We start from the raw sequence: 18550 nt of genomic DNA on the forward strand, positions 1-18550 counted from the left end.
TCTGCAATGGAAAATCATGTTATTATTCTGGTACCTGTAAGGAAAAAATCAAACTAAAGTTATCACCATCACTGTAATGCAAAGGATAATATAGGGTCAAAAACTTCAATTTATGTTTAATGCAAAGCTGGTTATATACTTCTGATGAACTAATAATGCCATATTAAAATAATGAATGATGATGAGAAAAACATCCCCTCCTTATTCTACATAAGCCTATGATAACTAAAGGGTTTTGAGTCTGTTTCTAAGTGTATGAGTAGATGTGTGGACTCAGGTCAGCAGACAGCTGGAGTAATATGGTCAGATTTCCATGTTTGTGGAAGCTCTTTCTTAGTGCCTACACATACTGCTGCTGCTGCTGAATCCTGAAATAGAGCATCACAGTTTTCCCAATTTCTCAGAGCCCTTGTCAGATCAGACTTTTACATTATAGAAAACAGTTCTGGTAACTTTGTTGATGTTTTTTGTAAAAATCCAGATCTTTGACCAAAATAAGGCCAAGATTCCTGACTTGCTCACTGTGCTTCTGAGACAGGGATGGTTAATATGAATCTCTCTGACTGTTTGGATCAGCAAATATGAATACAACTGTGTATCTTCTGCATTAGAGTGGCAGGCTTTATTTTGATTCTTCTTGACAGTATCAATTTAGAGCAAGGAAAAAATTGACGAGTCAAGAATTGACCCCCAGTGAACTTCTGATTAAATGTTTATTCAAATCAGTATCAGGGCAAGAGGTGTACCAGACATACCAATTTACCATGTGCATTTCAAGGTTAGCCTCCACAAAACATCAAATACACACACATGCTGAAGTTACAGTAATCTGCTGGTACTGCTGGTACTGGTAACATCAGTACCAGCAGAGGGAGATATTGGATTTCAAGCAGGAAAATAGTCACAGGAAAGTGTTAATCGTTTCTGGTGATTAAGGACCCTTCAGTGTTCTTCACACTTTTCTTTCTCACTAGCAGTTTACAGTTTGGATAGAGGAGACAAACACCTATTAAAGATAGGCTTAAAACGTTCCTTTTTATATGGATCTATAGCATGTAAGGCTGGATCAGGTGACCCTGAACCCTCCCCTACTCTGCAATAGGCCCAGGCTACTGTGGGATTTCCACGATGCACTGAGCGTTTCTTCTTCACAGCAGTAATAAGAAGCTGAAATCTATTAGGATGGTTTTATGATTTGTTGGTTCATTTCTTGCACAGATATATTGAAAATAAAATAGCCTTGCTCTTGTTATTAAACCAGAACAGCAGAAGGAAGCTGTTAGAACCTGTTACAACCTGTTTAAATTTAAAGTCTCTTTTAACCCAAAGGGCAAAGTGCTAGCCAGAGGCGATAAAGTTTAACATCCTGTGAGAGATGTAAGGTGTTTGTGGGTTTTCTTTATCAGACATGCCACTGCCCAAAGTCACCATGTCAAGTAGGAAGTGTAGAGCACTTCTGTGTCAGAGTCCATCAGAGCTGAGCTGCTTTCAGACGACTCCGTCTTGTTGTGGATGCTGAAGCTGATCATGGTTCTCCTGTGGATGATCCTGTTGGTGCTTCTGCTCTGTGCAGAGGCCGAGAACGTGACCGAGGTCAGAGACGAGCTGGGGACCGATGTCACTCTAACCTGCTCCAATCAGACATCAGAGATCCACTGGTACATGGAGATCCACAGTCAGTTCAGAGCATGTATCAGCCGCAGTTTTTCCTCAGCAGACTCTACCTACTGCTCTCCTGATTTTGAAACTAAATTTTCAATCCTGCAAAACAAACTCGTGATTAAAAACTTGACAGCAGAGGACTGCAGGCTTTACTTCTGTGGCATCAAGAGAGGAGGCAGCACTCAGTTTGTGGAAACTTTCAGCCTCGTCTCAGGTAAGTACAAGAGTTTATTTCTGATTATTGCTGTTGGATTAGTGAGTGTTTAGGCCTCAATACACATTTTCAAATGGCTGACAGCATCTTAAATACACGAGTAAGTAGTTTATGTTACTGTCGGAAACCATCTACTTTTTTTATTATAACTTGAGAGTTGAGGAATTTTGGGACGACTTCTTATACTGTCTTGTGATAGTACAAGATTATTACATGCAAACGTTTGTTTTTAAGTCTGACCTTAATAGGCATTACTAAGTGCTATTATGAACACAAAGGAAATGAGTTCATGTGGTAAGTTTTCAAATTTGTGACCACCCACACAAACAGGTACACACACACACACACACACACACACACACACACACACACACACACACTAAATATTTAGCTACCAAAAACTACTTGTTTTGGTTTAGGAAAACTGGTGTGTTGTTAAGACTTGCTCCTGCAAACCAAGGAGCTTGGAAAGAAAAGCGACTGGACTTCTTTGCGTTTCTTAAAGACGTCTCATGTCTTATCTGAGAAGTTTAATCAGTTCTACGACTAATTGGGACAGAGTCCCAGATTTCTGAGACCATTGCGAATTGTCCCTTATGAGGGTCACAGACCCACTATTGATCATCTGCCTAATCACATGAGCCATACTCCTGTTTTTAAATGAGTATATGAGTTTCCTGTTTCGTGTTTCTCAATTCCTGTTTCGGTTTGGTAGCGATTTAGACCTTGCTTTGTTTCACCTCCTTCGCTGCCTGTGACCCATTACCCTCCCAATCCGACTACACTGTTTACCTTCATGTGTTTAGATACTTGTAAGCTTGACCTTGCCTTTCGTCGGTTGTAGCACTTCTTTCTCCTCCCTGTGTGTTTCGTTATCAATTTTCAATTTGCCTTCGCCCAGTTTGCTTTCTTTCTTTTATAAGATTTTGCACAAGCTTGAAATAAAAGGCTTGTTTTTTTGTTTACATTGGCCTGCATAAGAGTGCTTTAACCAGTGCCACCATGCTACTTATAAATGCTTCTTAACTTATCTTTGTCCTTTCTGTCCTTTCCAGATGTCACTCGGCCTACCAACAACCCACAAAACAACTGCTTTTTCAGTCTGTTGATCACCATATCTATGTCAGTTGTCGCCTTCATTGTTCTAATAATCAGTGAGTCTGTTATTTTACAATTTTAGTAGATTTTGTGGTCCAACCCAATATCATGGCAAAGCGTGTAATAGACATACCGGTCCACTGTGTCCATTTCACACTTGGCCTCTCCAAAACCTGAAATGGACACACGCATGCAGAAGCTGCAGTAACAGCAGAGGGAGATATCTTATTTCAAACCACTTTGAAAATAATCATCCAAAAACTATTTAAAAGACATTATTAACACATTTACATGTATATACAGCAGATACCACCTAGCTTAATCATTTCCTGTGATCAAAGGCCCTGAAAACTACTATAGTTTTTTTGCACACTACTGACTTCATAAATGTAGAGAGGCTGCTTTATTGCAGTAGCAACTTGCACAAAAAACCTTACAAAACTAAACCAAAACCTAGAAACTGGAACTAATAACAAAACATGGGGAAACTACAGACGGCGACCTGAGGAAGCACACGGCGACCTGAGGAAGCACAGGAGAAGAGACACACATAGCATGAGGGGAGGACATGAAACTGACAGAGAAAAACACAGGGTTAAAATGCATGGGACACAAGAGGAGAGCACAGCTGGAAGGGTTCACACTTAAGACATGAGACAAGGGACCATCAATGTAAATGGCATGAACACAACGGGAACACAGAGAACACTTACAGAATGGAAAAAACAAAAACAAAAACCCAGAAAACTCTAAAAATTCTAAAAATTAATAAATGCAAAACAATAAATGGAGTCACTAAACGCTAGACCATGACCTAGATAAGTTATCCTGGTCACCACAGCTAGCCTTAAAGGCTGTTATTTTTTAATGAATCTAATTAAATAAAAGCTCATTGAACATTTGGGCTGAATGAAAGATGAAGTAACTCAGTGATCTGTTGGCAGCTTTTTCTTGTATATTGCTGTGCTTGAAGAGGAAAAGCTACAGCAACCAGAGGGATGATATCTCACTTCACATCTATGATGTACCAGAGCCGCTGCAGGATGTGAAGGTAATTAAACCACTGCTATTACTAACAAGACTCATAATTTGAAAGGTAAGGCTTCAAAAACTAGAAACTACAATGTAAACTGAATGAATGATTTTAGTCCCATTCACAGTTATTAACCTGCACTGAGATATAATCACAAAATGAAAACACGATTATTTTGTCTTTAAAAAATTAGAATGATAAAAAACAAACAAACAAACTATAAAGACACATCTCCTGGATGCACTGGTACGCATCTTCAGTGATGTATCCTGGGGTCATCAGGTGTTTCGGGTCTCACAACATCATACACCCTCGCCCAGGCGACCCAGCCGGGGGTGATCAGGTCCCGACTTGCGTACCAGTAGCTACCCACGGACCAGCCCTCTTAATCCACAGCCACCTTGTGGCTTTCTCTGCCGCTTCACTCACAGCCTGGATGGCCCTCTTCTTGGTTGCCCCAGCCACGCCCAGCCGGCCTAGGACTTTGCAGAGTGATCGTCCTGCAAAGCCCCTACAACCCACTTCTATGGGCTCATAGAAAGTCTTCCAGCCCCTTCCCCTGCACTCTTGCACTAGTTCCTGGTACTTTCCTCGTTTCCTTTCATTGGCCTCCTCGATCCGCTCTTCCCAGGGCACTGTGAGTTCCAGCATAATCAGCTGTTTTGAGGCCTCAGAAATAATTATCAAGTCTGGCCGGAGTGATGTTTTTACAATGTTCTGAGGGAACTTTAGTTGTTTACCCAGGTCAGCCTGTAGCTACCAATCAGAGGCTGTGTTGAGAAGATTATTTCATTTAAGTTTTCTAACATTTTTTATTTGATACTTTTTATAATTCTACTTTTCACAACTATACTATTGTACTATTAGCTTTTGCTATTAGGTACTACTTTTGTGTGTGTTTCTTTGTGTGTAAAGGCTTGTGAAAAATATGACTAAACAAACTGGTATGTTCACCTAAACTGTCCAAGCGATGTGGTAAAGCAATAAAAAAGTGTCCGGGTTGAAAAAAAGGATACAGGGAGGCAGAATTGCCAGATTAAAAGGTTTCATTAATGTTTCTATTGTAATTAAACCACAAGAGATGGAAAAGCTGTTATAATATTTTAACGAAAGAAAACATCAAAATCCAGGGGTTGGTCACTAAACTAAAAGGTCCAAAAAGGTTTAGTCACCAAAACAGACCCCTCTCCACAGAGCAGAAGCAACCACCACACACAGCTCACTAGCTACAATACCACCAAGGCCCTGACACTAGAGCTCACCTTTCTCTGGCCTTAAGTATTCTTAATAGCTGATTAGCATCAGCTGTACAAAACGGGTGGCACCTAAGGCAGGAGAGATGCCAGGACACACCCACAAGGGTCAATTTCCTGCTAGGGCCGTAACAAATATAAACAAACAAAAATGTTTCAACAAGGATGGCTTGTTTAGAAGGGTTGAACAACTCCTGTAAAAGGAGCATGGCAGCACAGCTTAGCTTCGGGAATTTCTGTCTGAACAAACCACAAAACCTTTGGGTTAATAATAAGAATAACTGGTTGAAGTTGAAGGCTAAGCCTGATTTCCTGCAGTGTATAAAAATTGGTGTATTTCAAAAATAAAAATATGAAGACACTCAAAATAAATTTCCTGTGGTGGGAAACTATTTTGTGCAACTTTTTTGTATTTACAGTTTTGAGGGATAAGCCTCTTAAATTTCTCTAACTAGAAATATATGTTAAAAAACAAAAACGATTTTCAATTTTTTTTGTAGTTTATTGCACTTTTTTGCAATTTATGTAATTACTATGCACTTAATGAATACATATTATTAAAATCTGGGCTATAATGGTTGTATTGATGTATAGCAACTTGAAATGCTCCCAAAAATGGCTCCACAGCAGGTAAAAATATAATATAAGCTCTGGCGGACTTATGGTAGGTCTTAAAGGGTTAATTATCCAATAACAGTACCTACTAATGCAACAAACAGTATCACTCTAGTATTCTAATCTACTACTACTATCAAAAATACTTCCATAATACTGGTACTTCCCTGTACTAAATATTTGTTTCCTTTCAGGGTAGGGCAGTCCACTCCCAACCAACAAGACATCACTGAAAGATGACTTCATCCTTCATCAACCGTTGTATCGTAGTTATTTTCTGTGCAGTTGTTGTTGACTAGCCTTTATGTTTTCATGGTATCGTTAGAAAATACCATCTAGTCTGGTTAGGATGGAAAACCTCAAATTCATCATTTAACAGGGGCAGTAATGTTAATAGCTGCATTTATAACCATGATTCTATGTATTTGTAGTAGGAGATGTAGTTTTCATTCATTACAAATAGTGTAACATGGAGTTAGATTTGTTGCACTGTTACAGTATCAGACGCTTTACACTCTTTTGGGGTTTTTCTTGTTTGTTTTTTCTCCAATCCAATAAAGTTGTAGTTCTGGTCAAAGTTCTTTTTGTTTTATTTTATACATAATATAATTAACACAGCCTTTGGTCACATAGACATGCCAGTCACAAACCACACACCAAAGTATTCCTGATGTTTTTGAGTGGCAAAGGTATCACATTTATATATATTTCCTCTTTGGTTTGACTTTTGTTTTACTGTAAACACACTAGAAGTTTAGAAACAGCTTGAAGATCTGTCTAAAATGTTATTATTTAGACTACTATTACCTCTACTACAGCTGCTTCATGTATTTTTTGTAACCGTTAGTCAGTATTTCCTTGACAGGTATGACATTCACTGTCAGAAAGATGTACAACCATTTTTCTAATGAAAGTGCTGCTGGTTGTGCTGTTCATTAGGATTCATCATCGTACACTTTCTTAATTTCTTGGTATTTGTGTGGTGGAGTTTTTTTTGTTTGCTTGTTGTAAACATATTTGAATTTTGAAAAAGGAAGTGTAGAGCGCTTCTCTACCATCAGAGCTGAGCTTGGACTTCCTTTAAGGTACTTGATACTTGTGGTATTTTATCAGGTGTCATATAGGCTGAAGTCAGCATTTCAGACAGGAAGTGTAGAGGACGTCAGAGTCCATCAGAGCTGAGCTGCTTTCAGACGACTCCGTCTTGTTGTGGATGCTGAAGCTGATCATGGTTCTCCTGTGGATGATCCTGTTGGTGCTTCTGCTCTGTGCACAGGCCGAGAAGGTGACCGAGGTCAGAGGAGAGCTGGGGACCAATGTCACTCTAACCAGCTCCAATCAGACATCAGACACACACTGGTACATGGAGATCCACAGTCAGTTCAGAGCAGGTATTGGTTGTTATTCTCAGCAAGCTCTACCTACTGCTCTCCTGATTTTGAAACCAAATTTTCAATCCTGGGAAACAAATTCATGATTAAAAACTTGACAGCAGAGGACTGCAGGCTTTACTTCTGTGGCATAAAAATGGCAGTAATCTGTTTGTGGAAACTTTCCACATTGGTCTCAGGTAGGTTTCAAAGATTTTGCACACATATAATAATAATAATAATAATAATAATAATAATAATAAAGTTCATTATTGTTGTTCTTCTTCTTCTTTTTGTTAAGGTTATGTTGTATTTTGAATCCTTTTTGTGCCTGCATTCATTCATCATGTTCTAGTTACAGCCTAGTACAGTGGTTTTTATAATGTTGGTCTTTACAAAATAAACAGTTATTTCTAGTTTGTTAATGTTTTTTTTTAAGTGTTTCCATATCATACTGGATTCATTTGGATGTAAATATTAAACTTTGTACGCCTAAACATTTATTTTAAAACTTTAGAAATATAGAAATACGATGCTCTAGCTAAAAGTAACAGAAAAAATATCTCATTTAAAAAACAGTCAACCTCCACCTTGATAATTATGCAACTTAACTTGGAATTGTGATTTCATTACAACTGGTGTTGGCCAGAGGGGCCGATGGCGCAATATGGCAGCCTGGCTTCTGTCAGTCTGCCCCAGGGCAGCTGTGGCTACAACCGTAGCTTGCCTCCACCAGTGTGTGAATGTGAGAGTGAATGAATAGTGGCATTGTAAAGTGCTTTGGGTGCCTTGAAAAGCACTATATAAATCCAATCCATTATTATTATTATTATTATTATCATTATTATTATTATTATTATTATTATTATATTCATTATATATATATATATAAATCAAATCAAATCACTTTTTTTTATTGTCATATCACATGTGCAGGTACATTGGTACAGCACATGCGAGTGAAATTCTTGTGTGCGAGCTTCACAAGCAACAGAGTTGTGCAAAATACAATAACATAAACAGGCAAAATATACGAATGGCTAAATCTGAAACTAATAAATATATGTACAATATATAATAGTATATGCAAAAAAAATTAAAAAATTTCTGGATGTGTATACTAAATGTTTTTCTACGTGTGTGTGTGTGTGTGTGTACACATATTTTACAAATTAAATAGAGTAAACAATAAATAAAATATATAAAAATATACAGAGTTGAGACATGTGCAAAACAGTGGCATTACTGTACAGTATGGAGTGCATAATGTTGAAGTTCCAGTAGTGAAGCTGAGGTGTCTATGAAGTGTTCAGCAGTCTGATGGCCTGATGGAAAAAGCTGTCTCTCAGTCTGCTGGTACGGGACCGGATGCTGCAGAACCTCCTTCCTGAGGGAAGTAGTCTGAACAGTTTATGGCTGGGGTGACTGGAGTCCTTGATGATCCTCCCCGCTTTCCTCAGGCACCGCTTCCTGTAGATGTCTTGGAGGGAGGGAAGCTCACCTCCAATTATCCGTTCAGGGCACCGCACTACTCGCTGGAGAGCTTTGCGGTTGTAGGCGGTGCTGTTGCCATACCTGGTGGTGATGCATCCAGTGAGGATGCTCTCAATGGCACAGTGATAGAAGGTCCTGAGGATGCGGGGGCTCATGCCGAATCTTTTCAGTCTCCTGAGAAAGAAGAGTCGCTGCTGCGCCTTCTTCACTGTTTTGTTTGTGTGTACTGACCACGTAAGATCCTCAGCCAGATGTACACCAAGGAACCGGAAGCTGCTCACTCTCTCCACAGCAGCGCCGTTGATGGTGATGGGGGTGTGTACTTCTCTGCACCTCCGGAAGTCCACTATCAACTCCTTTGTCTTTGCGATGTTGAGGGTGAGATGGTTGTCTTGACACCAGTGGGTCAGGGCGCTGACCTCCTCCCTGTAAGCCGTCTCATCACCTTTGGTGATAAGACCCACCACTGTAGTGTCGTCCGCAAACTTCACAATGATGTTGGAGTTGTTAGTGGCTGTGCAGTCGTAGGTGTAGAGTGAGTATAGGAGAGGGCTCAGTACACACCCCTGTGGAGCACCAGTGTTCAGTGTGATGGGGGATGAGGTGATGCTGCCCAGTCTGACCACTTGGCATCTGTCAGACAGGAAGCTAAGGATCCAGCTGCAGAGGGAGCTACTCAGTCCTAGATCCTGCAGTTTCCTGTCCAGCTTCGAGGGAACGATGGTATTGAATGCTGAGCTGTAATCTACAAACAGCATTCTCACATACGTGTCTCTCTTCTCCAGGTGTGACAGGGCAGTGTGTAGTGTCAGGGCTATGGCATCATCAGTGGACCTGTTGTGGCGGTATGCGAACTGTAGAGGGTCCAGTGAGTCGGGTAGTGCAGAGCAGATTAAGTCCCTGACCAGCTTCTCGAAGCATTTGCTTACGATGGGGGTCAGGGCTACAGGTCGCCAGTCGTTCAATGAGGAGATGGTGGAGGATTTGGGTACAGGGACGACGGTGGCCATTTTGAAGCAGGCTGGGACTACAGACAGAGAGAGGGAAAGGTTGAAGATGTGCGTGAACACTCCAGCCAGCTGATCCGCGCATGACTTGAGGACGCGGCCGGGTATCCCGTCCGGACCTGTAGCTTTGCGTGCGTTCACCTTCCTGAAGCACTTCCGCACATCCTCATCCTCCTATATATATATATATATATATATTAGGGGTGCAACGATACTGATATCAAGGTTCAAGGATCAAGGTTCTTTATTTATCACATGCATAGTTATACAAGTATAACACACAGTGAAATGTAGCCTGACACGCTTCTCGACATGTGCAAAAATGGGGGGGGGGGCTGTAGAGGAAGAACATTATATATATATATATATATATATATATATATAAATATATAGTATATACATTGGGTGAATGTAGCAGCAAGCAGGTGAATTCTGTACATTAATAAGAATAGACATCTGACTATTTTACAGGATAGACAATATAAACATATTTAAAATTAAAGGAATTGAAATGTACATTGTTCCTTGGTTTAGTGTCTGGAAGAGAGTCCTGTCTCAGTCAATTATAGATGATGTGAGAGGGCGGGTGTGTGTGTTTAGGGCACGGATGGCTTGGGGATAGAAGCTTCTCTTGAGTCTCTCTGTCCTTGCCCAGATGATGCGGAACCTTCTACCAGAATGCAGAAGTTGGAACAGTTTGTTGCCAGGATGGGACGGGTCCTTCAGTATCTGCGCTGCTATCGATATCTGGTATGCTGGTATCGATATTGAACCGTTCGATACAGTGCTTTCGGTTCGGTACGCATATGTATCGAACATTACAAAAGTTTTATTTAATTTAATCAACTTTCCTTCTGACGATGCTGTCTGTGTTGAGCGCTCAGTGGATCTGCGCTCGACAGTGCAGCCTAGGCGGAGTAGTCGAACGCAGATTCACTGAGCGCAGGGCAAGCTAGCAAGACAGAAGTTAAGCTCTCCTTGCAACATGGCAAATTGAACCTCCCCCACCCTCATTCAGATCTGGCGTTTGGAACTATTTTGGTTTTCATGTGACGTATGACCCTGAAGGTAAGCGCGTCATGGACTAAAGTAAAACAGTATGTTGGATGTGCCACGCAATGCTCAATTACATGGGTGGGAGCTAGTGTGTTAGCGCAGTTAGCTCGTTAACGTGTTGGCCATCCAGCCCCATGCACGGGGCGATCCGCGGTAGCTCGTTAACGAAGATTTGCCGTGTTGTGTATATTGAACCTGTATCGAACGGTTCAATATTGATACGAGTATCATTGCACCCCTAATATATATATATATATATAAATATATATATATATATATATATATATATATATATATATATATGATGAAATATCGGAGCTACACCAACAGCTTTGACACAATTTTGACAAATGCCAGGATTAGTTCATCTCTCCTGTGAAACTAAGAACAAATGAAAAAGCCTCTTGAAACTTTGAGTACAATGTAACTCTTTTAAAGAAGTACAACAGTTTTCGAAAAAGAGAAGTTTCTTCATTGTGGCTGATTTGCAAAATTGTAAGGTTTCTTTTTCCTACCCGAACCCTTTTTTTTTTCTTTTTCTCATAAACAGATCTGGTGACCAACAACCCACAGAATGACAACACCATGAGTCAGTTCAGTATCACGATCATCTTATATATATATCCGTCTCTGTTGGCCTGATGGTTCTATTCCTGGATGAGTGCATAAATTGTGTTGTAGATAGCTTTAGCAGAATCTTTGGTCTGATTACTAAATACTGACAGCCACTCCAAGAGAAGTCCCAGTATTCACCAATGACAACACATATTTAATTCCAATAACAGGCATACTCATTCATAAATAATATATAATCCAGCTCCTTCTTCTAATAAATCTAGTTCAATGACAACCATTGAAATGTGTGGTTAATAACAAGTTAGGCTCAATCTTAAGCTCAGCTTTAACCTGCACTATTTGCCCTAATATCATAACTGCTGTGCATAATGCATGGATTTGGATATTACAGTAGGTACATGCGCTATGACTTATTTTTGCCCTTTGGCACAATGACCAATGTTTCTTGGACGTAGGAAGCTGCGGCTGAGGTTTGTATTGCACTTACTTGGTCCCTAAGGACCCCAAAACGCTTTACACTACATTCAGTCATTCACCCATTCACACACACATTCACACGCTGGTGATGGCAGCTACATTGTAGCCACAGCTGCCCTGGGGTGCACTGACAGAGGCGGGCTGCCGGACACTGGCGCCTCTGACCACTGGTGGTCCTCTGCTGTCAAGGTTTTAAAAACTACACAGTAATGTGTAGTTTTTACAACCAGTTTTGGTGGACTGTAACAAGCTTGTCCTACTGAATATGATCTGCTGGCAGCAGCTTGGGTTTCAAAACAGATTGTTTTCATACATTTGTGATGAAATGTTTATCTGTGAGATTGTGAGTTTGAAAGTGGAGTGACTTTGTAATCTGTTGGCAGGCGGGGTGTTGATACCACTGTGTTTGAGGAGGAACAGCAGAAGCAAACAGCTGGAAGATCCTTCAGCTCCCATCTATAAGAATGTAGTGACACTGCACGCTGTCAAGGTAATTCAACCACTGCTGGTACTGACAAAACTGATACTGTGAAGGATAATTGTTCTTGTCACTATCAGACCTGAATTACCCACTGTCCCTTGAAATGACTCCAAAAGTTTTCAAGTACAAAGTCACAATGACGAAGTGAAAATGTGATGTCTTTTTTCATTATTAAAAACACTGAATGCTTAATAATGGGCCTAATGTCAGGTGTAACATTGGGTACAGTTATTGCTGCTTCTGTTGCTAGTGTGCGTGTTTATATAGCCCCTATGTCTGAAAATGAAGTCCTTAAACCTGCATTTTCTTTGATGTCAGGGGGCGATTACGCTGCTTGTAAAGTCTGGTGTACTGCATACATGTCTATGAAAAAAAGACTTGATTTATGAGCTCTGTAAACACTTTCATGATTAGTTCATGATCTTCATTTTTAGTTTCAATCATCGTTGGAATGAATAATGTCCTCAACGAGGTTCAGCACTGTTTCATTCAGTCTTAAATGGAAGTTACTGATGATGAAACTCCAGACTTGAGATCAACCTCTGTGGCTGACAAATGACGTGTAACAGTGCCAAAAACAGAAGTTCATCTAATGTCTATTTAAGGCAGGCTGCAAAAGTCACTCAGTTCTATAGACTCCCAAGTTAAATTGTCAAACCTTTACATGCAAAATAAAGATGTTTAGGAGCTACTACACAATCCACTTTTGATCTCCATAGCTTATTTCCCCCTGTGTTAGACACACAGTGAGAGGATACTCACAGGGAAACTTCCCTGCAAGTGGCAATCAGCTGATGTGATAAGGTATTTTATGCAATACGATAATCTGTCTTTTCCAAAGAAAATTCAAACAGTTTACAACAAAACAGGTTGCTACATGTTAATCACACCACAAACATCCCATCAGAATGTCTGCAGGGAAATTAGGTCAATTTCTGTGAAAAGGGAAAAAAACACAAAAACTGGAGGTTCAGAGGAAGAGATGGAACATTTTTGGTGACCTTTTTTTCTCATCTTACTGGCTGAATTACTTCATATTAGAAGCAAAAAAAGTGAAGCCCAAACAGAAGTGAAAAAGATGTGGATATGCTGACGGATATCAGGATTTCCATAGTAGTTGTGTTTGCGGTGTGATACAAATGTAGTAAGCTGTGTTATAAAGCTGTGTTGTGTTTAGGAAAAGATAAATTATTTAATCCATAAAATAGCTCTGATCACATTTTCCCAACTGCTTTGCTAGCTTAATGTGTAGCTTGTTTATGGGCTCAAATTGGGTTCATAAATATTTTGTACTTGTAAATCAGGATTTGTATGTGTAAAAAAGATATGTATGTCGACTTAGCCAAAAAATACGTGTGAAACTCTGCACTCAAGTTTCAAGTTACAAGTACGAATTTTGACCCTATTTCTCTTCCTTCTATCTGATTGGCCAATGTCATGTCAATCACAAATCTATCCAATCACAGAACAGATGGGTTTGGCTATTGGAGGGGTGCTTTATGGAGCTTCAGGTCCTTGAAGGGAATAAATGCTCTTTTACATCCCAGCCCAGCGTTTTCTTTCATCACCAGGAAGGAAAACAGTCTGTGGTGTAGTGATTCTTCAAATTCTTTTTACACATACAAATCCTGATTTACAAGTACAAAATATTTATGACCACAATTTGAGCCCATAGTTGTTGGCTTGAAGCATCAATCTGTTGAGGAAAATCTGGAGTTTTGGACTCCAAATTGTTGATCTGGAGATTCAAACAGACTCTAGTTCTCATTTATAAATTGCACATTATGGCTAACAGGTAAATTTTCCTGTTTTAGTGCTGCTAGCCAAACAACGCCAAACCACTTACTGCTTATGACACAGAGAGTGAAAGTTGGCAGTAAATCCTTGATTTTAACATAAACTGTTTTAACCAGGGTAGCACAAAACTGACCGCTTAAACCAATTTTTAATGTTAGTCTCCTTATATTCCACTGAGTTATAGTTTTTGTTACTTGTTAGCTAAAATAACCTAATGCAAGTGTTATGTAATCAGCCACCAACCAACCCGGTAATGTAATGTTCTGTCCTGACTAGGGATGGGTATCAAAAACCGGTTCTTGTTGAGAACCGGTTCCCACCGTTTCAATTCCTTGGAATTGTTTGCCATTTTTGCAAACGATTCCCTTATCAATTCCAGTCGCCCCAAATGATGTCATCACATTGCGGAGCGTCATTTACCTGGCAGGAAACACGGCGGCTCAAACGCTAAAAAGTTTGATTATACTTTACGAAAACGGATGGCAACAGGGCAACTTGCAATACTTGCAAAATGGATATTTCATTTAAAGGAGGAAACACTACGAAACACTACGCATTTGCTCACAAAACACGGGATAACCTTAAATGAATGTCGCGTTTTTAATTCCGCTCCGGACTCGTGAATCTCAACCCAGCAGCAGCGGTAACGTTTGCACGTCCTCTCCCGTTAATGCGACAGGTAAATAATCAACTAACAGTGCATATTATGTTAGCACGATCTGCCTTATTACAAAACCATTACTGTGCATTTAGGTGACCATGATGAGAGAGACAGAGTCTGGCTCAGATGCTGGCAGTTCTCGCTGCAGTCTACCGGTAGCGTCTCCTTTCAGGCCAGGATAGACGAATGTCACCGAGCAGTGACTAAGGTTGTGGTCAAAGGCTTGCACCCATTTGCCAGCAGATGCCCCCGATTTTCGGTAAGTGAATGTGTTTAATTGTAGGCAGGGACATTACTGGATATTCTTGTGTAATTGCTACAGAATAATTTATGTTAAACTTTGTTATTGCTACAGAAGAATATTTATTTTATTATTTTACATTTACAATTTTTTTTCCTGGGGACCCTGTGACACCCCACTGAAGAGCCGTAGGCTGTGGATCTCTTAAGATCTCACTGTTGGGTTTGTAAAGCCATGTTACTCCTAAATTTCTATCTTGTTCAAAGAGAAGATATAAAACAAAGTTCTAAGCTAATCGACTTTAGTGTTCTCCTTTTTTTTAAAAAAAGAATCGATAAGAGAATCGATAAAGAATCGAATCGTTAAACAGAATCGAAAATGGAATCGTGAAAATCTTATCAATACCCATCCCTAGTCCTGACAGAGTGAAAGTTGGCTCTAAACATGCTTTAAAAACTCGTCGGGGCTCAATAGCCTTTATGCATTTAATGTTTCATGTCCACTTTAAAATACTACCACAGTGCTGTGTCTCTCTTGTACTCATTACTTCTATTCTATTTAAGTGGTAAGGCAATCAAGTCTCATCCAGCAAAACATCACTGAAAACTCAAAAGACTACTTTAACCTTCATCAGAAGTTGGAGAGAGAGAGATTTTCTCAACATTTGCTGTTGTTATGGTAACTTTTAATTGGCTAACATTTAACTAGAAGAATAAAAATATTAATGCATGTTTCTTTTCTGTAGCAAATACATTGCATCACGTTAATGTATATTCAGCACTGTTAGAAAATATATGATGCAAACCTTTAAATTTATATGAAAATGATATAGGCCAAAGCTATTCACACATTTTGAGTAGGAAACTTTGAAACCCTATAAAGCTGAGATTTGAAGGCAGGCTGTTTGCAGTTTTGGCAGTAATGTGAGGCAGTAGTAATATTTGTAATAGTAACAGGCATTTTACAGAATACTATATAAAGTAACAGCTAGTAGTAGAAGACTAATAGCAATGGCAGAAGTAAAAACATATTTACAGCTAAAAATTCAGATAGTAATAATTGTAGTAGTGACCTAGCAATAGATGTAGTAATGGTTATGTTTGTGCTAATAGTGGCAGTGCTAAATGGAGTAGCTGTAGAACAGCAGTACTTATAATTCTAGACAGAACTGGAAATTTTAAGTAAAAATGCTGATGCTTGTTTCTGCTCCAAACTGAAAAAATAAAGCAGGGAAAATGGGAACTATTTTCATGTGGTAATTATTCAAAACTTTCCATTCAAAACTCACGTCAACAACTAAGAGTGTCTGAAGTCCCCTCAGACCCTTCGAGATATAAATTGATCCCTTATGGTGCATTACTCTGTAAATGTATATGTATATGTTACAGATAGCTCCTGTAGTCATGTTTACAAATAAGTAGATTTTGTATCGAAGAAGACAGTATTACCCCATCTAATTGGACAGACTGACAATCTTTCTGATTTAATAGTTTCAGTATTTGTAGTTTTAATAGACATTTTACAGTCATAGCAGTAACTACTGGATAGTCCTTTGTTATGGACAACAACATGGATAGTAGGAGGATTTCTAAAAGCTACAGGAAATTAAGTATTAACCTAGTAATAGATGCAGTAAAGGTCACATTAGATAAAGTGATAGCGGCAGTAATAATAAGGCTCACTATGAACTGTAGCATATATAGAAGTATAAGGTTCATGCAGGTGTAGTGCTACACTACTTGAAGTGTCTTATCATTTCACATTTTAACTTAATGTTTATAGTTAAAGTTGTCAAAATGGTTGAGTTTCTCTGCATTAACAGCTTTCAGACACAAGATGTTGCCACTTGATCAGATGAGACACCTTGAACTTGGCTCTGAAACAGGGGCGATTTTAGCCCATTTTGGGGCAAAATGAATCAAAGCACCCCCAAAGATTTCTTAAAAAGCATGCAGTACTTAATTGAGACGTAACATTTTAACAACAAAGTATAGATAACTGTGATGGCTGCACTTACAGCCACACAGTGGTAATACCCACCATGTTAGTGTAGAGGCTTATAAGTAACATTGCATTCACATTTCTTTCTTTAAATATAGGAATTTATTTACAGGACAATAAATAACTGGTTTTGGTTTAGAATTCATTCACATATCCACATAACACTGCATTCTAAAATAAGTGCGCACATTTTAGTTTACACTGTTATGTATGATTAATTTTCTGTTTTCTGAGTTACCGTAGTAGCACCTGTTCCAGTCCCTTGATTAAGGAGCCAAGAGGTGGAAAAGGGGCAGAGTGAGCTTTAGAGGAAGACTACAAATTGGTTCATGCCATAACTCAGGACCATGGGGGGGGGGGGGGGGGGGGGGGGGGGGGGGGGATTGGAGTTCATTATGTTTGGTTTTGTTAGGTACTGTGTGTTTTACCCCTTCTCCTGTTTTTGTGGGCTGATCAGCCACTATTTAAGTTTCCCCTTTGTCTCATTAAGTGAGGTCAGTTTGGTTAAGTTATCAGTTGTGTTGTCAACTTTGAGTAGAGGTTTGTTATTTTGACCTCTTTTATGGGCCCAAGATTTTGATTCTTTTTGCACGAGTTAACCAATTATGTTTTTTGGGTTAAATAAAAAATAATTTTTTTGGACTTTAACCTGTGCCTAAGTTTCCTTCACTGCTCGGTCCATCACAATAACACCCCCCCCCAACCCCAACCCCAAAATAGTTTGTTCCAGCTCACCTCTCCCCTACTCTGGCTCTAGCGCTCTTGCTGCCAGAGCGATGGTGGCTGAGACGCAGCAGAGCGCAGGTGTAAGTGCCTGGCTTAAAGCAGGACATATTAGCTGCATTTAACCTTTAATTATTTTTTATAAAGTTAGGTAGGAGTCAGACCATGTTTCTTTTTAGCTGAAAAACCCAGGTAACCTGCAGTGTTGAAAACTTGTTTTCTGACAATGTTTGCTACCCTACAATCCGTCCTGCTCTGTAGTAAATTCAGCGACATTGCATTGTCCTGTTGCTCCCATTGAAATATATACAGCCTATTTAAAATCTAAAACTTAAAGCCTGCTGTTGTTACCACTGTCCTGTTTGAAATGGAATGAGAGAAGCTGCTTATTTTGTCATATGTGCAGATATTAAACCCAGGAGCCGCATTCAGGTAAAAGTGTAAGAACAAATGATCTGTCAATAAAGGATAATGTTGGATCAGTGTTTAGATGTTTATGCGGTTTGGTTATTTGCCTTTTAGTTGAAAGTACACTGAGACAGGACATTTTTATTAGTGCTCTTAATAGTTTTTTTTCATATTAATGTAATTTTCTAATTAAATACAATCTATTTGTGTATGATTGTCAGTCCAAAGAGGGAGGGAGTAACAGAGGTATCTGTGTTTGACACGTCACTAGCCAAAGAGAATTACATTCTTGATAGGTGCCAACCTTCAATCCTGAAACAGTGACAATAACTGCAGTTCCTCTAAAGTGCACTTCAAGCTGGCTCCAAATATTATTCAGCCAC

General features: G+C 39.5%; 1 protein-coding gene across 3 annotated transcripts in view; it reads left to right on the forward strand.

Annotated features, from left to right (window-relative positions):
- Positions 1-12308, forward strand: part of LOC146641743 (uncharacterized) — a 142461-nt gene extending 130153 nt beyond the window's left edge. For all 3 annotated transcript variants that reach the window (XM_085397585.1, XM_085397584.1, XM_085397586.1), the window contains 5 exons: positions 1576-1876; positions 2932-3030; positions 3919-4025; positions 6070-7266; positions 12239-12308. In XM_085397585.1, coding sequence (XP_085253711.1) covers positions 1576-1876; positions 2932-3030; positions 3919-4025; positions 6070-6108 — 546 coding nt within the window. In that variant the 3' untranslated portion in view covers positions 6109-7266; positions 12239-12308. The remainder of the gene's footprint in view (positions 1-1575; positions 1877-2931; positions 3031-3918; positions 4026-6069; positions 7267-12238) is intronic.
- The last annotated feature ends 6242 nt before the right edge of the window (positions 12309-18550 follow it).

This window comes from Rhamphochromis longiceps, linkage group LG23 (assembly GCF_057381845.1).
Source record: "Rhamphochromis longiceps isolate RC_006_pf linkage group LG23, R_longiceps_female_GT1.1, whole genome shotgun sequence".
In the NCBI taxonomy this organism is placed as follows: Eukaryota; Metazoa; Chordata; class Actinopteri; order Cichliformes; family Cichlidae; genus Rhamphochromis; species Rhamphochromis longiceps.